Source organism: Palaemon carinicauda, chromosome 8 (genome assembly GCF_036898095.1).
Source record: "Palaemon carinicauda isolate YSFRI2023 chromosome 8, ASM3689809v2, whole genome shotgun sequence".
Classification (NCBI taxonomy): Eukaryota; Metazoa; Arthropoda; class Malacostraca; order Decapoda; family Palaemonidae; genus Palaemon; species Palaemon carinicauda.
This window is the reverse complement of record NC_090732.1, coordinates 161,768,730-161,794,879: the sequence shown is the minus strand read 5'-3', so window position 1 is coordinate 161,794,879 and position 26,150 is coordinate 161,768,730. Positions and strand designations below refer to the sequence as shown.

Sequence of the window (26,150 nt, the reverse complement as noted above, 5' to 3'; positions counted from 1 at the left end):
ATGGATGCAACCTATTGGAGAAGCAAGTCAGTGTTCGCATCATTCTATCTCAAAGATGTCCAGTCTCTTTACGAGAACTGCTACACCCTGGGACCATTCGTAGCAGCGAGTGCAGTAGTAGGTGAGGGCTCAGCCACTACATTCCCATAATCCCATAACCTTTTTTAACCTTTCTCTTGATTGCTTTTATTGTTGTTTTTGGGTTGTACGGTCGGCTAAGAAGCCTTCCGCATCCTGGTTGATTTGGCGGGTGGTCAATTCTTTCTTGAGAAGCGCCTAGGTTAGAGGTTATGATGAGGTCCTTTAGTATGGGTTGCAGCCCTTTATACTTTAGCCACCTAAGAGTCGTTCAGCATCCTAAGAGGACCGCTGCGCTCAGTAAGGAAGACGTACTTATTAAAGGCAGAGTAATGGTTCAAGTCGACTTCCTTACCAGGTACTTATTTATTTTTATTGTTATTTTGAATAACTAATAAAATGAAATACGGGATACTTAGCTTCTTGGTTAACATGTATACTGGTCTCCACCCACCACCCTGGGTGTGAATCAGCTACATGATCATCGGGTAAGTTTAATATTGAAAAATGTTATTTTTATTACTAAAATAAATTTTTGAATATACTTACCCGATGATCATGATTTAAATGACCCGCCCTTCCTCCCCATAGAGAACCAGTGGACCGAGGAGAAAATTGAGGTCTTGTTGACAAGAAGTACTGGAGTACCTGACCACAGATGGCGCTGGTGAGTACACCCCCACCTGTATAAGCGATCGCTGGCGTATCCCGACCGTAGATTTCTGTCGGGCAACGGAGTTGACAGCTACATGATCATCGGGTAAGTATATTCAAAAATTTATTTTAGTAATAAAAATAACATGTTTGATACGGGCCTAACCTAATGTCTGAGTCATCTTAATGCTCAGACGGTTGGGAGGTTTGCAGGGAGTGGCTCATATACATGACCATGTGTTCTGGCATTTCTTATTGATATGAGACCAGCCAGATTTTGGTACATAGGTACTTGCTCTCCCCCTAAGGACGTGTCTTGATTTGTATTCATGTGGGAACAAATTACACATTTTTAAAGTAATGTGTATTTTTTATAACTAAATAAACCTGACTTATGTTAAACTTTGTGCTTCAACCAACCTGAAAGTCTAGGGGACTGACAGGTTGGTAGTGCTCCTCCCCCCACCTGGAGGTGGTTATAACTACCTCGTTAAATTGTTAACAGCCAATCCTTGTTTGCTGAAGTCATTCTTCTATTAAAGGATTTATACTTGTATACAGTAGTTAAGAAAAATTCAAATTACATTAAAGAATTGTGATATTTTCTTGCTAAGTTTTCATGAAATCTTTTGTGTTTTGTTCATTACAAATAAGAGGCTATTGTTCATTTAAATAGAAATTGAGTCTCACAGAAAACGGAAGTAGGGTAAACTACACAAAACTCTGGTTGGTTGAGAGGAGATTCCCCCTGAGAAAGTAGTTCTCGGTAAGTATGTTAGGAAAAATACAATTTTCAATATTAAACTTACCCGATAATCATGTAGCTGTCAACTCCGTTGCCCGACAGAATTCTACGGGAGGGATACGCCAGCTATCACTATACTAGAAGGGGGTGTACTCACAAGCGCCACCTGTGGCCAGGTACTACAGTACTTGTTGTTGTCGCCACCTCACTTTTTCCTCTGTCGTGCTTCCGGCTAGACGTTCTTGGATACGCTTATGATTTTGGAGTATTGTTCACGGTTTGGTGAAGTATTTCTCTAAATTTGCAGCTATTCGCTATACTGGAACTTCTATGTTAGCTTAGCTAGCGTTTGGAATTAATTTAATTTTTATGGTGACGAAGAGAGTATGAACTCTCTTTCACCTTTAAATGGCCGACCCTTCCCTTAGACGGAAGTGTTGGTGTCTAAGAGAGTATAGACTCTCTTTCTTAGTTTTGTTATAGATTTATTTTATATCTCTCCGCCTTTTATAGGCCTCTTCGATTAACTTACTTTTATTATAAACTTATTAAAATTAATTTTTATATTTGTTTATATTCGACCTTTCCTAATAGTAGGCGGTCTTTTCTTGGTACCGAAGTTAATTAACATTGAGCCCGTCATTTCGGTTTTACCTGTTAACATATTATGCTATTTTAATGTTTTTGAAAGAATTTCTTTGATAGTCTCGTACTGTTTTCAAAGTTGAACTAACGTTTTGTTTTGTCTCTGCAGTTGTTGACGTTCAGAACGTTCAACTTGCGCTCTATCGTTACGATAGAGGGAGAATTTTCACGGTGTCACGTTGCAGTAAGAGTAACCGTGTCTAGCGTTTTGTTCATTCTTTCTTAACTTAATGGTTTTAATTCTTATAAAGGAACTTTTCATTTTGGGAAATATTTCAGTTTTTTCCTTTAACAATAATATGTTTTAACGATATATATGATTGGGCTCTTCTCTCAGGTTCTAAGTCAAGAGAGAGAGAGAGAGAGAGAGATAGAGACGGAGGGAGAAAGAGGAGGATAAACGTTTCATTCAAGCGAGTAACGTTGTTATCGTTTTTGCTCTTCTCCCTAGTCTCTTTAGGGGAAGAAGGTAAACGTTTCTAGAGTGATCTAGTGTTTAGTCTCTTTCCAGCCACTGAATTATTTATCTTTCATTAGATTTTTCTGTTACATTGTAATTCTGTTTTCGCAATTACTAACTTTTGAGAAAGGATAGAATTGTGTGTTTCAGGTACAAACCACTTAAAGTTTCGAGTTCAGTGAAATAAGTGCAAACAGAAAATCAAAGTGATAAGTGATTAGCGCAAAGTGTGTCAGTGTTGTGCGTGAGGGTACTTCTGTGCGTGCCAGTCGTCCTCCCAGTCCGGGACCTCTTGCAAGCTCCCAAGCCCAGGGGAGAAGCAATGTCGAAGGGCAAAAGGGTTCGGCAGGCCTTGATCGGCGCACAGAAGTATCCTCGGTGGTTGCGGGCGTGTCTTACAGAGACCGTCACTCCCACCCGCAGACGATTGAGCCCTTATTTTGCTCGTCTGCAGAAGAAATTTCGGGGAGAAAACGCTGGTCTCAGGTCTCAAGACCTCTTAAACGTAAAGTCCAGACCTATGCCAGACGTACGAAGTTAGAGTTCAACAACCCGGATGCAGTCATTGGGTTAGCTCTGACTCGCCGCAGTCATCAGTTGAATGCACTCCGCCTAAGAGGAGTAAGGTTCTGCCGCAACAGATCTCTGCTGTTAAGGCTTTACCTCAGCAGACCTTAGTGTCTGCCGACCCCAAGTTGACTCTACTGCAGTCCATGCAGTCACAACTTACGGTCTTGATGCGTGAGTGTCAGGCTGAGAAGGTTGCGCCTCCTCCTGCGCTCGCTCCGCCTGACCGCAGTACTGCCTGCCAGGCGTACGATGTTGAGCCACGTTCTGAGTTTACTGTTTCCAGTGGTGTGCAGCTCCCTCCGCCTTCCTTAAGGCAACCTCAGCAATGGGAACAGGAGGCTTATACCTCTCTTCCTCCGCTTCCACTTGCTGTTCCACCAGTGAGGCAACACTCGCTTGAGGTACAACAACCTCTCCCATCCATGAGTCAGTCTCCTCAGCTCTCGCTGCAGCGAGCTCAACCCTCCTCAAGGCAAGCACCTCAACACCTTAGCCTTGCGCCTCAGGAGCCTCAACTTGCGAGACTTTTACTGCGTTCTGCGCAGCCACTACCTCATCGCTCTCAGCTCACACCGCAGGAACCTCAACTCGTTCCTCAGGAACTTGCTACTGCGCATCCGCCAACCACTCAGCAAGCGCAACCCTTGAGTTCAGACACTCATGCCAGGAGTCAGCCTCCTCCACCCATGCGCCTACCTTCTGCTACTTCTTTTGATCAGCCTTTGCAGACTGAGCCTCAGGTGTTCCCTCAACAGAGTCTTGAAGAGGAAACCACAACTATTGTTGTTCCAGCTCGTTCTGACTCTGCTGTTCAGCATACCTTACCTCCATTTTCAAACATTATGATAATGGAGGTTATTTGTATTACTTATATAAAAATATATTTGTATTCCTTGCAATATATTTTTAACAAATCGCAAAATATGGCAAAAATCATGAGTTATGAATGTAAGGTAATTTTATGTTGATATTAAACCCCTTGCAAGCATGCATGTAGTAATGCAGTGTTGCCAACAGGGCGAGTTTCCCTTTCCGGAGGTGAAGTAGATTATAGTACATTTAGTGTAGCTTAATTCTACGATTATCATGCCGGCTATCAAATTCATCAACAAAACAGTCTAAATCAATTCCCTCGGCACGTGCACTTTCAATGGACGGTAATGCGATATTACTCACTCTAGCACTGGTCATGGAATTTCTGAGAAATGTTACACGCCATGCAACACGCTCTGCTTACCTTACAGCATGCTCTACATACAGCATGCTCTGCATACAGCATGCTCTGCTTACAGCATGCTCTGCTTACAGCATGCTCTGCATACAACAGGCTCTGCATACCTTACCGCATGCTTCTCAGTCACACATCTTTGGTTGTTGCCAACTCACTAGACTGTCAAGCAGTTTCTTAACGTTGCCTTCTAGTCTGCTGCGTTTGCACAGTGTAACCCTCACTGAGAGAACTTAGCTTTTCTCGGATATGGTCCCTGTAGATGAGAAAGTGCTTTTCTCCCTCCTTCTGATATTCCCTTGAGGACTCTGTCATTTGGAGAGGAGCCTTTAGCTGCGTAGCCTCCTATGGACTTTTATTTAAGCATAACATGCTTCCAGGGAAGGTAATGGTCCCACTTCAGTCGCTAATCCCGTCTGTTACCACACCTGCTCCCATAGTCCTTGAGCTGTGTTGCAAGACATGCAGTCCAAACTTAGTCCTTGTTAGAGGATTTTTTGTTTACGGAGTCAGTGTGTCACTGGGAAGACGTTCAACAACCAGCAGGAGTGACTTGTTGTGACGCAGTACGGCAACCTTAGCAACCCGATAAGGAGTTGTCTGTACGACCCAGACAGTCTAGACAGCTTCGGGTTGTCACTGTACTTCCTCGCTTCCCCATGGTTGACAGTTCACAGACTGTGCAGCAGTACCATGATCTTGTGTCCGGCTCCGTCAGACGACTGGCTTTTAAGAGCTCCCACAAGTCGTCGCTGTCTGGAGATTCTCAAATGGACTATGGATCTGACCAAGGAACTGGGCCTCCTGGTCAATTTTGAGGAGTCTCAGCTCGTCCCATCCCAGACCATTGTCTCCCTGGGTATGGATCTTCAGAGTCGAGCTTTTCGGGCTTTTCCGTCGGCCCCAAGGATCTTCCAAGCCCTAGAATGCATCCAGAGCATGCTGAGAAGGAACCGATGCTCAGTCAGGTAGTGGATGAGTCTAACAGGGACACTTTCATCGCTGGCCCTGTTCATCGTGTTAGGGAGACTCCACCTCCCCCCCCTTCAGTATCATCTAGCTGCTCACTGGATAAAGGACATGACGCTAGAGACGGTCTCAGTTCCTGTTTCCGAAGAGAGAAGGTCTTCTCTCGCGTGGTGTAAGAACAGCTTTCTTCTCAAGGAAGTCTACCTTTGGCTGTTCAGAAACCCGACCGCCGTCTCCTCTCGGACGCATCAGACACGGGCTGGGGTGCGACTTTGGACGGATAAGAATGCTCGGGAACATGGAATCAGGAGCAAAGGACACTTCACATCAATTGCAAGGAGTTGTTGGCGGTTATTCTGGCCTTGATAAACTTCAAGTCCCTCCAGCTTAACAAAGTGGTGGAAGTGGACTCTGACAACACCACAGCCCTGGCTTACATCTTCAAGCAGGGAGGGACTCTTTCGTGGAAGTTGTTCTAGATCGCAAGGGACCTCCTCATCTGGTCTAAAGATCGAAAGCTCACGCTGGTAACGAGGTTCATTCAGGGCGGTATGAATGTCATGGCAGATCACCTCAGCCGCAAGGGTCAGATCATCCCCACAGAGTGGACCCTTCACAAGAATGTTTGCAGCAGACTTTGGGCCCTGTGGGGTCAGCCAACCATAGATCTGTTCGCTACCTCGATAACCTAGAGACTCCTGTTGTATTGTTCTCCGATTCCAGACCCAGCAGCAGTTCACGTGGATGCTTTTCTGCTGGATTGGTTCCATCTCGTCCTGTATGCATTCCCGCCGTTCAAGATTGTCAACAGGGTACTTCAGAAGTTCTCCTCTCGCAAGGGACACGGCTGACGTTGGTTGGCTCCGCTCTGGCCCGCGAGAGAATGGTTCTTAGAGGTACTGCAATGGCTGGTCAACATTCCCAGGACTCTTCCTCTAGGAGTGAACCTTCTACGTCTACCTCACGTAAAGAAGGTACACCCAATCCTCCACGCTCTTCGTCTGACTGCCTTCAGACTTTCGAAAGACTCTCAAGAGCTAGGGACTTTTCGAAGGAGGCAGCCAGAGCGATTGCCAAAGCAAGGAGAACATCCACTCTCGGAATCTATCAGTCTCAAGGGGAAGTCTTCCGTAGCTGGTACAAGACCAATGCAGTTTCCTCAACCAGTACCACTGTAACCCAGATTGCTGACTTCCTGTTATATCTAAGGAAAGTAAGATCCCTTTCAGCTCCTACGATCAAGGGTTACAGAAGTATGTTGGCAGCGGTTTTCCGCCACAGAGGCTTGGATCTTTCCACCAACAAAGATCTACAGGACCTCCCTAGGTCTTTTGAGACCTCAAAGGAACGTCGGTTGTCCACTCCAGGCTGGAATCTAGACGTGGTCCTAAGGTTCCTTATGTCATCAAGATTTGAACCTCTCCAATCAGCCTCTTTTTAGGACCTCACGTTAAAAACTCTTTTCCTCGTGTGCTTGACAACAGCTAAAAGAGTAAGTGAGATCCACGCCTTCAGCAGGATCATTGTTTTCACATCTGAAACGGCTACATGTTCCTTGCAGCTCGGTTTTTGCTAAACGAGCTTCCTTCACGTCCTTGGCCTAAGTCGTTCGAGATCCCAAGCCTGTCCAACTTGGTGGGGAATGAACTGGAGAGAGTACTTTGCCCAGTTAGAGCTCTTAGGTACTTTCTAAAAAGGTCTTAACCTTTACGAGGACTATCAGAAGCCTTATAGTGTGCTATCAAGAAACCTTCTTTTCCAAGTTCTAAGAACTCAGTTTCTTACTATTCAGGCTTCTGATTAGAGAAACACATTCTCATCTGAAGGAAGAAGACCTTGCTTTGCTGAAGGTAAGGACACATGAAGTGGGAGCTGTGGCTACTTCTGTGGCCTTCAAACAGAGACATTCTCTGCAGAGTGTTATGGATGCAACCTATTGGAGAAGCAAGTCAGTGTTCGCATCATTCTATCTCAAAGATGTCCAGTCTCTTTACGAGTACTGCTACACCCTGGGACCATTCGTAGCAACGAATGCAGTAGTAGGCGAGGGCTCAGCCACTACATTCCCATAATCCCATAACCTTTTAACCTTTCTCTTGAATACTTTTTATGGGTTGTACGGTCGGCTAAGAAGCCTTCCACATCCTTGTTGATTTGGCGGGTGGTCAATTCTTTCTTGAGAAGCGCCGAGGTTAAAGGTTGTGATGAGGTCCTTTAGTATGGGTTGCAGCCCTTGATACTTTAGCACCTTTGAGTTGATTCAGCCTTCCAAGAGGAACGCTGCGCTCAGTAAGGAAGACGATCTTATTAAAGGCAGAGTAACGGTTCAAGTCGACTTCCTTACCAGGTACTTATTATTTCATTGTTATTGTGGATAACTGATTATATGAAATACGGGATACTTAGCTATCCTTTAGTCTTGTACACTGGTTTTTCACCCACCCCCCTGGGTGTGAATCAGCTACATGATTATCGGGTAAGTTTAATATTGAAAAATGTTATTTTTATTACTAAAATAAATTTTTGAATATACTTACCCGATAATCATGATTTAATTGACCCACCCTTCCTCCCCATAGAGAACCAGTGGACCGAGGAAAAAGTGAGGTGGCGACAACAACAAGTACTGTAGTACCTGGCCACAGGTGGCGCTTGTGAGTACACCCCCTTCTAGTATAGTGATAGCTGGCGTATCCCTCCCGTAGAATTCTGTCGGGCAACGGAGTTGACAGCTACATGATTATCGGGTAAGTATATTCAAAAATTTATTTTACTAATGAAAATAACATATTACTTGAAAATTTGTGATTTTTTTTTAATCTTTTCTCATTTCTTTTATAGAGGTTATTTGGGTTAGTAAAGCAAGGCTGTGTCAAAGCACAATAACTCTTGGAGTATATTATTTTGAAAAGGAACGTACTTTGAGTGGGTGTTTCTTTACATATATTTTAAAGAAACACTATGAAATTTTTTCTGCGGTCTGATTAAGCTTCTAAAACTTCATTAGCTCATATTAAGAAGAGTCTTATGGAAAAAGACTATTAAAAAGTGCAGCTTACTGTCATAAAGAGCTATGCTGTAGTATTGTATAAATTTTACCAATACATTTGTCATGTTTAATATCTAATTAAAGATTTTCTTATTTTCAGAATGTTTGCTGCACAAAACTTTGGGAACACGAACAAATCTCAGTAAGATCTGTTTAAGTTTATTTTATAGTTAATTATAAAATGTTTTATATGTTGGGATTGATTGAAGTCAATAAGCAGTTTTGATTTAAGATCTCTGTACTTTTATATTTAGCATAAACAGTTTCAATTTATACAATTGTAGATAAAGGTTGAAGGGTCATTTAAGTACAATAGTACAGTCATCAGAACATGAACCCTCTTCAAACTGTATATTCTATTTTAAATGTTCCTCTTCAGGTGGTGCCTTACATTTCAGGTATGGCAGTGATAATTATGAAGGCTTCACAAAGAGTTCCTGGCGAAGCGGTGGATTTGATGAGAGTCCTCCTGGGAGGGGAAGCAGGGGTAGTGATGGCGGGATGAGATCCGGTTCTCGAGACTATGGTAGCTCATCAAGAGGTAGAGGGTCCAGCCGTGGATCGGGGTCATCGCGGGGTAGAGGAGGGGGTGGCGGAGGTGGGAGTTATGGACGAGGTGGGAACAGTAGCAGCCATATGATGGGAGGGGGCAGTGGTGGGTATAGTCGAGGCGGACAGAACCGAGGTAACAGTAGTAGTGGTGGGCCCAATCGAGGTTATACAACCGGCTCGGGGGATTGGGGTTCTTCTTCTGGAGCCAGTGGAGATAACCAGGCTATGTCCCTTCTAAGTGCAGCTCAAAAGATGGGGTTAACAGGAGATTGGGCAAGTCCTTCTGGAGGAGGTAGTTCAAATATGGGAATGGGCACATCTGGAAATGACTGGAATATGAGGAATAATGATATGTCAGGGAACTTTAACAATAATAATTCCTCCGGAGGCTGGCAACCAGCATCCAATAGAGGCTATAGCACACAGCCCTCTAATAGTCGGGATATGTCATCGGGGATGGGGGATTTAGGTTCTAGTAGGTGGGAAATGGGGTCCTCTCGTGCACACTCAGGTTCATCAAGGGAACGGGATTCAAGACAGTCAGATGATTGGGAGCCTAGGTCTAATAGAGGGCGGGGAATATCTAGGGGACGAGATTCCTCCCGAGGTAGAGATTCAAGAGGACGTGATAGAGACGCTTCTGACGACAGGGATACTGGAAGATCATCCGGGGGGTGGAAATCTGGTCTTTCAAGAGGGCGAGGAAACACTGGCTCTAGAGGCCGTGACATGTCGGCTAACCGGGATTCTGGGCTGTCCAGAGGATTTGGTTCGCGTGGCGGTTCGGGTTATTCAGAAGACCATAACATGGATTCAAGCGGAGGAAACAGAATGGGGTCTTATATGGCGTCGGATAGAGGTGGCATGGCGGGAAGAAGCTTTGACCGAGAACCTAGAGAAGAAGCAAGTATCACAGAGAAAGCAATGGATATATTGAAAGCTGTCTTGGTGAGTGTAACAGTATATTGAATTTTTATTTTCTTCTATTGTGTACTGGTAGTGAATTGCTACATTTTTTTCTACAATTCTTATATATTCATCTGTAAATGTAGACCAGTAACCTTGGTATTATAGGTTGCTATCAAGAAATTCTTCCGTTATTGGCGAAGATTTAGATGTTGTGAAAGACTTAACAATATTTAATGGAAATATATTTGATACTTACACTCTGTCTGCAGACTAGATAAAATAAAAATCATTTGATTTTCTCAAAAACTTTTATGTACTTATATATACTGTACAGGTATAACTTCTGAGGCCTTTAGGCTTCTTGCAGTGTTGGTATTTTTTGTTGTAGGAAATTAGGAATATTGTAGTGGTTTGATGTGTCCAGACTTGTTGGAGAATATCTTGATTACTTACACACATGATTAGAGGAGTCTTAAGAATATCAGTCTCGTAAGGAAATCATTATAAATGTATGCTATTGTTGTGGGTAACTTACTTGAGATGGTGGCTAGTTATGTAGCACCTAACATTCAGAATAATTTTCATTGATAACTAAACAAGAATCAAATTATGTAAGTACAGTATTATAACCATGAATAGAATCTCAAAATGAAACAATTACACATGTTATACCATGTATAGTCACAACCATGAAATTTTAAGAATTTTGAATAAACTTCAAGTGTAAGTATAAAGACAGTTCATAATAATTTTTAGAATGATAGCCAAAAAAGATGATCTCCTTATTCAAAGGTTTGAAGTTTCTTGCTTGAGAGGGAACCACACACGTTACTCATTAAACACCTACATATATTGGAAAGGTTATGGTTAGGGAAAAAATTGCTGGTCCGTGTGGCATAGTCTCAATGTGATAGGACAGTACACATGGTTTTTCAGATGTCAACAGTGGTGTGTTTGAAGTGGAAATTTTTCTTGTCAAGATTGATATTAGACTGATAAATTTTATGTCGTAATCAAATGAAAAAAGTAATTCATCACAATTGAAACGTAGTCAGGTAAATTTGACTATGTTTTTTGTGTGTAAGACATATAGGAATACGTTATCTTGGAGTAATTGATTTGCTGTGATGTTTATAGATTTTCAAAATAAGTGTACCATACGCTAATTAATCATTGTTTAATTCTACATTGATTAGTTTTTCATATATCTTAAAGTACAGTACAATGCTAATTTTCAGTCCTTGCTTTTAGATCAATTCTCACAAGTTTCCTGTGAAAGAGTTTATATTCACTGGCTTCAAATGTTAGTTTTAATCTGTGTTTGGTATATTTCACAGGGCCCTAAAGGGTATAATGCTGAAAATCTTGTACAAGAATTTCCCCCAAATAAACGCAGACGTATGGATTATGTGAGTGTTGGCATTTTCGTTTCTTGTATTAATTTTGTGTTTTTGCTTGGGATAAGGTAGCAGTTTTCAGTGGGTTAAATAAGAGAATCCAGAATGGTATGTAGCTGAATTGGAATGAAGATTAGGACAGGACTTCTCCATGCAACCGGCAATGAAAAATTTCGGTTAGTTTTCAATCATCGTCATGTAGCGTACTTACACAATATTCTAAGTACGTATTTCTTGGAAGTGTGTAGGCTTTTTTCTTTTCAAGTGATAGAAGAAGGAAATTTAGGAAACTGCAATAGTGACAAAATCTTTGTCTGTTGTTTTGGATATCATGTTGATGTTAACACTTCTTTGGACTAGTCTTCATTTGTTATATGTAGGAGCAAAGGCGCAGAATATCTCTTCCCAGATCTTTTTGAGCAATGTTTCCTGAGTCTGCCATAAGTGGTAGTCTTTCTAAAAATATGGAAATTTCATTTTTAAATGTACATGGCTTTGTTAGAAGAAGTAATTAAACCACAAAGTGACTGCCTAGTCAATTACATTCTTATTTCCATCTCATTGATGTTCTGAATTTTTCCTACACAAAAGACCCGAGAAACTATTGTCGGCAACTCAAATTCGAGTGTTTGAAGAATATTATTTACCACATACCCAAAATTGAATACTGTCAGTAACAATTTAAGGTTTTTTGCAGATATATTGTAATCTAATTTTCTTTTCCAGTCACAAGATTCTCTCTTGTCCTTGTATCAAAAGGATATATCATTGCACTCTGATTTGCCAAGACAAAGAAATGACACTTATGTGCAGAATATGATTTTCATAACCATTTAAAACGGTTTAGTGAGAGAGAAAATATAACTTTTGTACATTACATTGCACTTTCACCTGTGTAACCTAATGCAATTTCATGTGGTAGATGACAAATCCAATATATAGCAGTGCTAAGTGTGAACTCTACTTGAAATCGCTCACACATTTCAGTTTGCAAATAACTGCTTGCAATTACTCCAGCTCATGCTATGTTACTTTGCTACTATTGTGGTTCTCAGTCATTCTAAATTTTAAGAGCCCTTGTACTGTGGATAGTTGTACGTCAGTAGTAGCAACTGTTAGTAAAGTTTTCAAATTTCTCATATTGATATTGCTTTACATATGCTAAACATTTAGTTGAGAACATTATTAAATGAAGTCTTTTCATAACTCAGTGCCCCTATTTTCCCAAGCACACACAAGTAAGTATTATGTGTACATTAATTGAATTCTATTTTAGAGATGCCTAGACATCCTGAGCTGGTGTTTTATATGAGGTATCTGATATCTCATCTTCAAATTATTATTCTATATGAGACCTATTAATGAATAGGTTAAATACAACTTTAATGCACACCAAAATGGTTGATAATTGCAGTACTTACTCCATCCCATTTTTAGTAACTAATGTTGTTCATAATCACATTTTGTAACACTATTAGATATGCCAGAAATTTAATTGTTAAAAATAATTGGTATTACAGTACTGCACTACTGTTAAATGATTGAAAATTATTTCATGAATAAATTTAACTATTAGATGGATTAGTAGTACTGTACTACTGATAACTGATTGAAAGTCTGTTCATGAAAATTCCATCCTTAAAATGTAAGCAAATTCCTAAAGGAATGATATGTGATAGTGTCTCATTTTAAGATAATTTGTTTTGATGACATGGTTAGGAATTAACACTGAAGGTATAATAATAGGCTCATGATTGAAATTTATCAACATTTTATTGAATATTGTCTACAGGGAGGAGAGGAAGATGACTACCAACAGGGCTCTCAGGCCCACAGTAATAGAGGCCTTGGTGAAAGCCATTGGGGCCCTTCATCCTTTAACGAGAGATTCTCTAAAGAGAATGATGGAAATCGCTGGGGTCAACAGCCTAAGCATCAAAATAGAGATCAAGAAGAAAATAGGTGGGGTTCGTCACGTAATGCACGGCATACTGAAGACCGTGACGAAGGCAAGTGGGGTTCTAAGTCACATGGCGGTGAACACTTTGGTAGAGGTTTTAGTAATCAGGAAAAATGGGGGACTGAACCTCAGAATCGAAATAGTAACTTTCAGTTTGAACGTGAAGGTGACAGTTGGCGCGGAGATCGTAACCAAGGTCAGTGGGGGTCCCAAGCGCACAATGAGCGCCAGGGCAGAGAACAAAATACAAGTCGTTGGGGATCCCAGTCTCACAGTGAATATCGTGGTGGGAATCAAGAACAAAGATGGGAGGCTCCTCAATCTTTCAATGAAAATTACGATGACAATGACCACCAGCGATATGGAGGATCCCGCTCCTATAACAGTCCTCCCGAAAAACGCCGTAAGCCCCTATTGGGTCCATACCCAGAATTTGAGAAACCCAAACCCAAGTCTCTGTTAGGTCCATATCCAGGCCCTGACAAAAGTAAACCCAAGGCAAAACCTTTATTAGGGCCTTACCCTGGTCACGATAAACCAAAACCTAAACCTCTCTTGGGGTCATTCCCTGGCTCTGATAGACCTAAACCTAAATCCCTCTTGGGGCCATACCCAGGGCACGGGCAAGATGAGGACGACTATCAGTGGGAGCAAGCTTCCTCCCGCGGTGGAATGCGAGGTCGGGGAAATCGTGGCGGTCGTGTAGCCCGCGGCGCTGGCACGTTAGGGCGAGGTCGCGGGATGCGTAACAGGCGCCAGATGAATGCATATGATCAGGAGGGAATGGCTTATGAGGAGTCCCAGCCTCTGATGCAATCATTTGAAGATAACTTCCAAGGGGAACAATTCCCTCCAGAACAATCTCTTGAATATCAAGAAAGTGGATGGTATGATGACTCTGAATGGGGTCCTTGTGAACAGTATGAAGGTGGTGAGGAATTTTGGGGTCAAAATTATGATGAATCCCAATCGTGGCAGTATGATGATTTTGCATGGCAATATGGCGATGAACAAGTGCAACAGTTCATACAGCAAGGTGGCTACCAGCCAACAAGGCTGTCCGTTAGAGAAAGACTTGGCGCCAAGAAACCAGCCTTACTGGGCGCTGCTCCAAGGTAAGCTAAGCCTTGATAACAACAGTACATTTATTATTGATTTCTCTCCTTTTATTTTACCGGCTTTTGAAACAGGGGTCACAAGGGCTGTCGATCTTGGTGTCTTTCGCGTGGATTAAGCGGAAGCTCCCATTTCTTATAGAGTATTGAAGATTTCACTTAGGGGAGACCAAGGGGGTCATTCTTACAATCCATTTATAATTGCAGTTTGCCTAAAACTTCAAATATTCCTTGTATGGGAAAGTCAACCAATATGCTAACATAGCTCAAAGAAGTATATTTAAACTTTGTTCTTGTTTATGCCATATTTTGCAGTGAAATCTTTGGCAAGGGCAGATGATTATTGCAATCCAATTGATATTTGTAAAACATAGGGAAATCTGTAGGAAAGTAATGACTACACTAATTTTTGCATGATGATAGTTTATATAGCTATTTTAAATATAGTGTACATGTGAAATGAAATTTTAACATTGAAAATTCCATACTGAACAAGAAATTGCCTTAGTAAAAAGGTACACTTCAGGCTAGTAAATCATCATGGAATTCCTGTTCGAAATGGGTTAATGCACGCAGCATTTTCCACCATTTTACTGCAAATTTCATACATTTATCTTTGAATAAGGGGTAATATAACATCTAAAAACTGTTTAACATAACCTTTTTAACAATTTGACATTTTAATCCTTGTTTTTCTATTGGAGGATGTAGACAATTCTGCAATAAAAGAAAATCTCGCCCAGGGCAAAATAATGTTTAAACATTAATTGAAGCTAAATACAACAGACATATTGCTGTACTTGAAGGCAATAGCACGAAAGGTTTCGACAGCCCTTTGTAGACTTGCTGGCATTTTTGCATTTCAGTCATGGGTACCTCAAAAATAAGAGAGGGAATAATTATGAAGAAAGACTCTAAACTTAATAATAGTTACAGTGCATGAAAGGATTCCTTTGTAATCCTTTAAAAGGATTAACAAAAACATTCCTCAGGTTGAGGTAAACTTCCTATTTTATTTGTTTTTGTACTTGTATGTAATACTGGACATGTAATGAGATTGCCATGTAAATTGGTAACTAAACAATAATATTGTTAATAAGGGAAATAAAATTTGAATTGGATATGGGAGAAAGTGAATACTATAAACATTTTTTTTACTTATTTGCATAGCAATTTTGTCTATTAACATAATAGAATGTACATTTGTGATGATGTACCCTTTTCATCACCAAATCTATTAGCTGGACAGTTTCAGCCTTACACTAGAAATATATATAGAAAGTAGTCTATTTATTACTTGAGTAGAACGTATCATTAACATCTATAGCAGATGGACGAGCTGTGATAGCAGCCGGGTGCAAAATTTGATCCTTTATTACAAAAAAAGAATAAAAATAAAAAAAAACCTGGAGTAATGGATTAGTCTTGATGCTTGCTCTAAAAAGCTACCTAGAAAAAATGTGGAGTCGATTCGAAATTCTTTGTCTCATACGAAGTTGTCGAATGATGATTCATACATGAATTAGTAGACTTCTGCTTTTACCAAAAGTACATGAAAGTTTCAGGAGTTTATTAGAGGAAAGGAAAAGATACCTCCTTTATATTTGAGTATAAACATTGGTGTCATCTTTAAAACTTTAAATTTTTCCCTTTAATTTCATTGCCATTTCTTCATATGCCTAGTATTCTGTAGCTATCCAACTTTCAAATTACAATAATATATTTTCCTTGGGTATATATTGCCCTTGTGGAATTGTTAGACTTTTAAGCTGTAAAACTAATTTCCAGGAAATTGAAATACCTTGTAGGGACAAAGATAAGTTGCAGATCTTTACTACCGAAAACATTTCTCTTTCAGTTTTCAACCCAGAAAAGTATTTTCAGATTTTAAAGAGCATAAGTGATATCCTGGTGTATGGCAGTGGTATTTGAAGATTTTTTTTTTTTTTAGGAATTGTTTAGGAAAGTTTTTTTTATCTCTGGTTAGAAGTAATCTTGAATGTTAGCTCATTTGAGTAAGTATTATATCAGGTGTATTTGATGAAGCGGTGGTTTTTATGTAGCTTCACATATTGTTTCAGGTAAATTTAACTATTAATCATGTTTTGTAGTAAAGTCTTTGTGGGGTAACTAGGTTATATTTGCATGTTTAAAATATCACCTTAATTCATTTTCAAGTTATGCTTAACTTTTTTTGTAAGTAATTATCATCTTATTTACTTTGATTTACTGACTTTTGTAACATTTGTTATACAGCTCATCCAGCACTACTGTATAATGTTGCCGATCCAAAGCATGTTATGGTTGTTTGGATCTCCACTAAAGTTGCATGGGTTATTAGTATGCAAGGCTGGTGTAGATCTTTGCTTTATGAAATGGAAATCTTTCATGATGTTCTTACTAAATGAGACCAATAATCATCTTGGTATCTTTCACGTTCTTACTAAATTTAGACCAATAAGCATCTTGGTCGATTCTTTCCGAGATCTAGGTGAGAAGACTTATAAAACGTTTGAACTAATTAATGTATGCTGGGTGCAGTAAAGTTTACAATGAAGTAATGTATGTAGGAAAACTGAAATTTACAGTTATATTAGGTTTGGCAGACATGGGCAAAGGTAGAGATGGTAGGCCTCCTATACTATAGTTTAAAGTTGAAAGAAAAAGGATATGATATTATTTTAAACTAAAAGGCAACCTTAATGAAATGTCTGGGAAGTAGGCAAGTTGTTAACCCTTTTACCCCCAAGCTATTTGGAACTTTCCAACCCTTAACCCCCAGGCGTTTTCTTTTTCAAGCACATTTTGCAATATTTTTTTTTTTTAAATTGCTCTAACAGCCTTAATTTTTGTCATAGAGAGGTCAGGTTGGTCTCAATCTTTTGGAAAAGGCCTGAAGTTTCTCATAAAGTTATCAAAAATATGCAAAAAAATTTAAATAGCAGTTATTTGTAAGGACGTATTGGTACGTCCATGGGGGTAAAGGGATGAGTTTTGGGAAATGTACCAGTACGTCCATTGGGGGTAAAAGGGTTAACAGTATTAAAATTGAACAACTTTATTTACTAATGATGATAGAATTAAATTGTTCAGACTTATACAATTCTAATTAGTAAGTACAGTAAAGTTTTGAGATGACTGGTGAACATTTTGATAACTGCTTTCAATTTAATGTTCTTGCGGAAAATTCTAAGCATAATAAAGAAGTTCTCAGTAATGTGGGATAATTGATTTTGTCCATTTACTTTACCTGTGATGAATCACTTTTATGCTGTAATTTAGAAAAGATTGGATAAGTTGGCTAGGTTATCATGCATTTTGATTATACAGGAGGTCCCCGACTTACAAACAGAAATTCAACTGAAATAACAAAGATAAGATAAAGAAATACAGTACTGTAATAAAACTTCATATCGTTTAATACAGTAAGCAAGATTAAATTTGTAATAACGATATTTATTTCATATGAAACACGACCATTTATGGACTTGTAGGAGGAACTCGTAGGTATGGGATTCAGATTAGGCTTACCCTAGGCCAAAATGTATAAAAATCTCACTTACAAACAACTACTCTTACAAGACTTTGTTAAAAATCACCCCTTTTCCATAACTAAAATTCAATTGTAGCTTGATATCTACCTTTAGATTTTCTTTCACCTTTAGATTTTCTTTCATTTTTATCTTGCAGTGATTTTAGCCTTCTTGAAACAATGTAAATGTTATTGATGCTCATTAAGCAAAGATCTTCCAGTGATTTTAGCCTTCTGGAAGCGTTGTAAACGTTCTAGAGGCTGTCTGAGCAAAGATCTGGTTTGTAAGTTTAGGACCTTCTGTGCTGGGTATTCCTTTTGAAATGAACAATTTAAAGAAAATAATCTGAGGATAGCTTATGGCGTTTCTTAGTCCTTTCATACCCCATCTTTAAGTGTTTGCTTTTAGGAGATGTGAGCATAGGAAGGGGATATGGGGTTCTATACTCAATTATTTTTTAATGAGGTGCATTTGCACCGACTCGCAGCGGTGCCCTTTTAGCTCGGAAAAAGTTTCCTGCTCTCTGATTGGTTAAAATTATCTTGTCCAGCCAATCAGCGATCAGGAAACTTTTCCAACTAAAAGGGCACCCCTGCGAGTTGGTACAAATCTGCCTCATTAAAAAGAATTGACATGGTGCAGGTGTGTGTATTTCTGTAATTATTTAGAATTATTACATGTAGATTAGCTATCAACTTCTGTACCTGTGGAAATGTTGCTTAGGTTCACAGTAGCATAGATGATGAGATTTAGAAATATCAATTATTACTGAGATTTAGAAATATCAATTATTACTATAAAACAAATTGTTTAGGACTCCCATGCAACTTTTTGTAAGTGATAAATGCTATCTTTATTTTACTCATTTCTACTCGGTTGCTATTTTTTAAACTAATTATCTCAGTTATTTAAGATGATGATACTTGTTTGTTATTATAGTTATAATATTCACTGGTGTGTTTTCCTCACGGTTTTGGTTGAATTTAGGTTTTTGGGTAACACTATTTTCCACTGGTTGTTGTCTTCACTTCACGTTGATGGGTGTTATTTTTTATAATTTTGTGTGACTTCTATGCAGAAACCTCGAACGGTTTGTATTACAGTTTTGATTTATTTGATTTTGAATGGTTTATGGGTACATTCTCCCTTTTTTCATGAATTCATTTAAAATTTCTGTATTTAATGGCATATAAAACCTATCCCTTGTTTCATCTGGGAATCTCTTTAGTGTACAGTACTATTTGTTCCTTCATGAGTACAAATCTTTCTTTAAAAGGGGAATGATTCTTTGCAGGTCGAGAACTTGGGAGTTAAAACATATTGAGGTGTTGGCATTAACCTGTAGCAGGGAAGCCCAACCCACCCTGCTGATACACTGAACAGTCAAATTGATTCCTGCTGCCGACTAACGCTGATGCGCTGTCAGCTTCCCTTGGAACTTGGCTTTACCAATATCCTTTCTTTCTCTTTTCATAGTGTGCGTGTATACTTGCCCATGCCGACTTGCCTGGGAATGTCGAGAAGATATGGCACTTTTATGAGCAGCAGGGAGGTAGATCCTCATACCTTGTGCCCTTCGTGCAGAGATCATGTTTACCACCTGGATTCCCTGTGAGGAGTGTAGGGATTTGTCACCCTTCCAGTGGCAGGTGTATGGTAAACGCACCTGAAAAAGACTAAATGTGGCTCCTTTCCCTCAGACTCCTCTTTGAGGTCGAATAAGTCAGTTAGACTTCTTCCTTTAGTCCCTGTAACACTGCCTTCTGATCCTTCCACTTCGGCCTCTTTGGGAAACAAGACAGGGAAGATTGGTGACAGATTAACCCTAGGACACATCTTTATGCCGGAAGCCTCTCCCGTTTCCCCAAGCGAAACAGGAGTCTCTCCCTTGAGAGTCTTCTGTACTTTCAAATCTTATTCTGCTTGATGGCGCTTTGCTACGCCTATTGGTTTTCCCCGGGTTACAAGGTACTCTGTCCAGAGAGATTATTAGCCTTGGCTCTTAATCCCTTGAAGGAGAATAATGCTTCTTTAACGCCTAATGATCGTATTGTCCTTAACAATGAGAATGAACCCAAGCTGCCTGCTGATGTTCTGCCCTTTGGACAGACTTCCTTGATTGATCAACCCTCAGTGAGTTCTCCGAGGAAGAAGGCATCAGGAAGAACAGGTTCTTTTTGGAAGAAACGCCATCATTCTCCTACTGTACGTATGTTGATTGTGCTTGTCCACATATATCTTCGGAGTTGTGCACATCCTCCTCTGCTAATGTGTGCCCTCGCAGGCAATATGTCTTCAAACATGCAAGTGGTTTTGACTCTTGATTAATTTGATGCTGACAAATGTGTGCATTCCTCTCCAACTAGACTATCTGTGGTCAACGCGCTCCTGATATGCATGTCCCTGTAGTACTCACAACCGTGTGCTCTCACTCTAGCGAGCATGAAGACTGATTTTCTCGCAATTACTCACAGGTGTTTTGATGATTGCAAAGCCGTTGCTGATGACAGGCACTCATGTCTGAGTATGCTGTCACTACTCTCACTCTCACTTTCCCAGATGGGCATGGGTTGACTGATAAAGACGCACGCCAGTGTGTGACTTTGCATGCGTTCAGCCCAGATCAATGACGCTTATTGAAAGGGGGCAAAATACTCTGCATGAGTGACTGTTCGTGCCACTAAGCACACTCGGTCTCTGTTAAGCCCTATTAGGTGGTTGCTCTCAACTATTTGTGATCACTTTCTTCTATGGGAGCGCCACCTCACCTGCTCGTGGCCACGTGCTCCTACAGAAGCGTTACTTCTGCTCGCGATTGATCGCATGCAACCTCACCTGCTCACTATCAATCACGCGCCATCTTGCCTGCTCATGGTTGTGCACCACCAAATCTAGATGATTTCATATGTTGACAACTAGAGGCTGTTGCCAATTGTGTTTGTCTCGAGTCGTTTTTTCAGAATTGCCAACTTATCTTCAGAGCATTCCTTCTCTAGACGACCACCATTGGGTCCAGAATCTCCTGAGGTTGTAGTTTTTGCAGGAGTGACAGAAAACCTTTGTTCACCCTTATCTGACCTGCATCAATAACCTTCAGTGTCAGGATGTCAAAAAACTGAAAATTTTCAATAAATCACCCTGTTTGGGGTGTTTGAATAGGTGGATGGTAAGGAATGAGACAGCTTCTAAGAGATTGTCTGGTTTCCCTAGTTTCTCTCATAGGAGAGATTATGGGGATCCTCCTCCTCCCTGTTCACCAACTAGTGGTAGGCATAGTTAGGCATAGTAGTTCTACATGAAATGAAAAGTTTTGCCCATGCAATAATTAAATTCCTGAATAGGGGTAATCGAGATAAATTTTTATCTCCAACCCTCTTTGGTGTCAGCCAGGTATGCTGTCTTAACAGGATGATGATCGGCAACATATTTCCTCTCCAGAGAGGAGTGAACCTGAGGTAGAGACTCCCAATTTTGTTGGACTGTTGCCTCAAGCCGTTGGTATGAATTGGACTGAGTGATGAAGTTGAGTTCGAGTCATCATTTTGCATGTTCTGGCCTTGATCAGGAGGGTTAATGGTCTTGTTGAAGCTTCCAGATCTCCAATTTAAGGCAGGAAGGCTGCAACAGATTGACTACCATGCCAAGGGTTCGAGGCAATGATTGGAACTCATTGTTACGAACTATCCATGGAGGCATTCCGACAAGGTTGACGTGTAGGTTGGCTCCTAATTATTCCTTAAAGGCAGGCTCTTCTTTTAACCCTTTTACCCCCAGGCTATTTGGAAATTTCCAACCCTTAACCCTTAGGGGTTATTTTTTTTCAAGCACATTTTGCAGTATATTTTTTTTAAATTGCTCTAACAGCCTTAATTTTTGTCATAGAGAGGTCAGATTGGTCTCATTCTCTTGGAAAATGCCTGAAGTTTATCAAAAATATGCAAAAAAAAAATAAATAGCAGTTTTTTGCAAGGACGTACCGGTACGTCCATGGGGGTAAAGGGATGAGTTTTGTGAAAACGTACCAGTACGTCCTTAGGGGTTAAAAGGGTTAAGATCCTACCACAAGCTTTTCCGATACAGAAGCGATGCTATGTGAGGTAGGACATTCATCCCTCTTCTCTGTCTTCGGGCCAAGCAATAGCTACCTGATATTTATATGTCTCCCTCCCTCTCATTCCAGCTCTGACGATGTGATCCTTTTTATCATCCTAGATAAAAAAAAGACCTTGTTCATTCAGAGGTAGAGATTATTTTGTTAAAGGGTGCTTTAGAAATCTAGGACAGGTTTCTGGACTTCTTCATTTATCTGTTTTTGGTTGAAAAGTCCTCCGGGGGCCTGGCGACCCCTTGTAGGCATCTTAGCCCTGAATGAGGTCATCCCTGAATGAGTTCATCCATCAAACTCGGTTTTGGATGAAGGTGCCCAGCACGAACAAACAGATAGTGAGGAAGAACAACGTTATGACTCTTTTTAATCTCAGGGATGTATACTTTCAAATCCCCATAAATCGTTCTTCGAAAAAGTATCTACTCTATCTTAGGGAGCAAAGTCTCAGTTTAAGGTTTCTTGCTTTGAGCTGTCTACACCCCTTGAGGTATTTATTCGAATGTTTACTTTGGTTTTGGCTTGGGTTCATGACAACGGAATAAGTCTTACCTGGTATTTAGACGACTGGCTATGAAACAACCATAGCTTGTATTTGTGTAGGAACAAATCACTAATTAGAAAAATTATTTTTATTTTTCCTGACAATAAATCCGAGTCCTTTAACTTCCCGCCTTTGTTTTCCTTAAAAGTCTAAAATGCAATCAAAGTGATTATTTATTTTACCGGCATCGGGGGCCTGGGGCTTACCCGCCACTGGCCGGTAACTATCAGCTACTGCAAACACCTTGTTATAAATTTTAACTTACAAGTTCTCCACCTGCAGTAAATCATTCCACTATAAAGGGAGTTAGGTTTGCATAATTAGGAAAATAAAAATTCTTTAAAAAATTTTAATATATTTATGTCAACTTTGGCAAGCATATCATATCTCGATTAAATCCTTATCAACATAAATTTTGTACTTTATTATTCAGCTATTGTACATACATGGATTCCTTGCTTTTATTCATAAGACTTACACTGTAATGTAAATGTTTTCATAATCGCATTTTATTTTAATGTTATGTTATTTTTAGGATTTAGGATACAAGCCTAGATTATTAGCCTGAATGAACTACACTGGTGTTTTTTTTTTTTTTCTATTTTTTTTTATTTTTGGTCTGGATCAATTTCTACTCAGAATGTAATGCATTTGGCCAATCACTGTACAGTATGTCAGATACACATAAATTATGGCGAGTAAATAATTTATGACTATTTTTGTAAGTACAGTAAATGAGAGAAATATTCCAAGTCAAAATATAGTGCCAAAAATTTAAAATTTTAACTATATTTTGTATACTGTTTACTGTATAAAGTAAGTAATATTAAATGAGCGTAATTCGACAATAGATACAGTATTGCTATTATTGTACATCTGTAATAACTCAAAATATCCAGTTTTGAGTCTTATGATAAATAATTTTTTATTAAAGTACAGGATCTTTAACATTAATCACAATTTGATGTATGGGTAAATGCTGATAGTGTTATGGAATTTATAGATTTTGGCCAGGGGCTATTTTTAGTCGGGTGTCTAGGTGAACCTTAGCCAACTATAGTCCATTTCTTTTAGCGAAGCAGATTTGCACCGACTCGCAGCGGTACCCTTTTTGCCTCTGAAAAGTTTCCTGATCGCTGATTGGTTGGACAAGATAATTCTAACCAATCAGCGATCAGGAAACTTTTCCGAGCTAAAAGGGCACCGCTACGAGTTGGTGCAAATCTGTCTCGCTAAAAGAAATGGACTATAGATACTTACACTTGTTAGACAAGACCAAGTAAGTTTTTGAGTTGGAAAAAGTAGGGTAATTATATACTGTATTTTACTTAATTTCTTGCCCAATATGTGATTCATATATTTTTAGAACTTGAGTATTTTGCTTTTTATTCTTTTGTGACTGTGATTCTTGATGCAAACTACCTATTTATGAAAAATATATGATTCATTTATTTGGCATGAAAGTAAATTGCTTCAGCACATAATTACCCGTCACTTATATAATTTCCCTCAATTGGTCTTAGTTGCGTTGGGGCTCACTTAGCTCGCAATTAAACATTCTTGGCTGGCACGTATGAGTCTGGCAACTGCAGCTATATACTGAGTGGCGGGTGCCATAAAAGCATTCAAATACCAAAATAGATTAAATTACAGTAAATTAATATAATAGATTGAGCACCCTTTTGGGATATATCCTCTTATAACCACAGTCATGATGGAAATAAGTCGAGTGGGAGAAAGGGCTGTTGCCAGACAACATCCAGAAATCTATGCATAAATACATGGACACTTAAATGCTTCAAATTACCAGCAAATGATTGTCTTACAAAAAAAAAGTTCCCTTAAGCTATCCCAAGCATTGCATGAGCAAAAACCCTCTGTGTGTCTCCCAAAATCAGAAAACGGACTTGAAATTTCAGTACTGTTCACTTCTTAGTCGTTTCATTTGTAAGATGTGTCCTTGCACCCATTAGTAGTTATACAGAGAAGCATGCCAAAATTGACGGTAGTTGACCATTTCTTTGCAAAATTCTGTTTGTCTAGAGGTTAAAGTATGATATAATTACCAAATTAGGTCTCATATGCCATCAAATACAGTAGTGTAAATAAACCCAATGTTTCATCTCTATTTTTCATTTCATTTTCAATATTTTAAATGCATTTTGATTTGATTGAAAATTGCCAGGACAGTATTTACATGTTTTCATGCATTTGTGAGTGAAATTTTATTTCTATTAAAAAATTTTATTATATGATTTTTGCAGTGAAAGATGAAACAGACCCTAATACCTATAATGAACTGCTGGGTCAATTGAAAAACTAAACATAACTTTAAAAGCATGGGAACTGTTGTTAACCCAGGTTGAAATCGTGACTCGGGAATATCCCGTAAATTTGTTATCGTATGTTGACGAATGTGTTGTAGCTTTTAATTTTTTATATACTATCGTGCATGAATTGGATTAAAATACCTATAAGTAGGTAAGCTGTATGATTTAGGTATTCCCATAGCTATTTGGTCAGAATAATTTATGTATTCCTATAAGTAATTGTTCTGTATGATTTAGGTACTTTCCTGTAACTAGTTGGTCTGTATGGTGTAGTTATTCCTATATTTGGTCTGTATGATGTAGGTATTCCTTTAACTGGTTGGTCTATATGATGCAGGTACCCCTATAACCAGTTGGTCTGTATGCTGTAGGTATTCCTATAACTTGGTCTGTATGATGTAGGTATTCCTATAACTGTTGGTCTGTATGATGTAGGTATTCCTATAAGTGGTTGGTCTGTATGATGTAGGTATTCCTATAACTGGATGGTCTGTATGATGTAGGTATTCCTATAACTGTTGGTCTGTATGATGTAGGTATTCCTATAACTGGATGGTCTGTATGATGTAGGTATTCCTATAACTGTTGGTCTGTATGATGTAGGTATTCCTATAACTGGTTGGTCTGTATGATGTAGGTATTCCTATAACTAGTTGATCTATATGATGTAGGTATTCCTATAACTGTTGGTCTGTATGATGTAGGTATTCCTATAACTGGATGGTCTGTATGATGTAGGTATTCCTATAACTGGTTGGTCTGTATGATGTAGGTATTCCTATAACTGGTTGGTCTGTATGATGTAGGTATTCCAATAACTGTTAGTCTGTATGATATAGGTATTCCTATAACTGGATGGTCTGTATGATGTAGGTATTCCTATAACTGTTGGTCTGTATGATGTAGGTATTCCTATAACTGGTTGGTCTGTATGATGTAGGTATTCCTATAACTAGTTGATCTATATGATGTAGATATTCCTATAACTGTTGGTCTGTATGATGTAGGTATTCCTATAACTGGATGGTCTGTATGATGTAGGTATTCCTATAACTGGTTGGTCTGTATGATGTAGGTATTCCTATAACTGGTTGGTCTGTATGATGTAGGTATTCCAATAACTGTTGGTCTGTATGATATAGGTATTCCTATAACTGGATGGTCTGTATGATGTAGGTATTCCTATAACTAGTTGATCTTTATGATGTAGGTATTCCCATAACTGTTGGTCTGTATGATGTAGGTATCCCTATAACCAGTTGGTCTATATGAGTTAGGTATTCCCATAACTGTTGGTCTGTATGATG

At 39.4% G+C, this 26,150-nt stretch overlaps 1 protein-coding gene across 2 annotated transcripts in view; it reads left to right on the top strand.

The window, feature by feature from the left end:
- Window positions 1-26,150, top strand: part of LOC137646067 (hornerin-like) — a 50,555-nt gene that overhangs the window by 11,426 nt on the left and 12,979 nt on the right. For both annotated transcript variants that reach the window (XM_068379229.1, XM_068379230.1), the window contains exons 2-5: window positions 8,499-8,540; window positions 8,797-9,898; window positions 11,197-11,268; window positions 13,049-14,331. In XM_068379229.1, the coding sequence (XP_068235330.1) occupies window positions 8,500-8,540; window positions 8,797-9,898; window positions 11,197-11,268; window positions 13,049-14,331 (2,498 nt within the window). In that variant the 5' untranslated portion in view covers window position 8,499. The remainder of the gene's footprint in view (window positions 1-8,498; window positions 8,541-8,796; window positions 9,899-11,196; window positions 11,269-13,048; window positions 14,332-26,150) is intronic.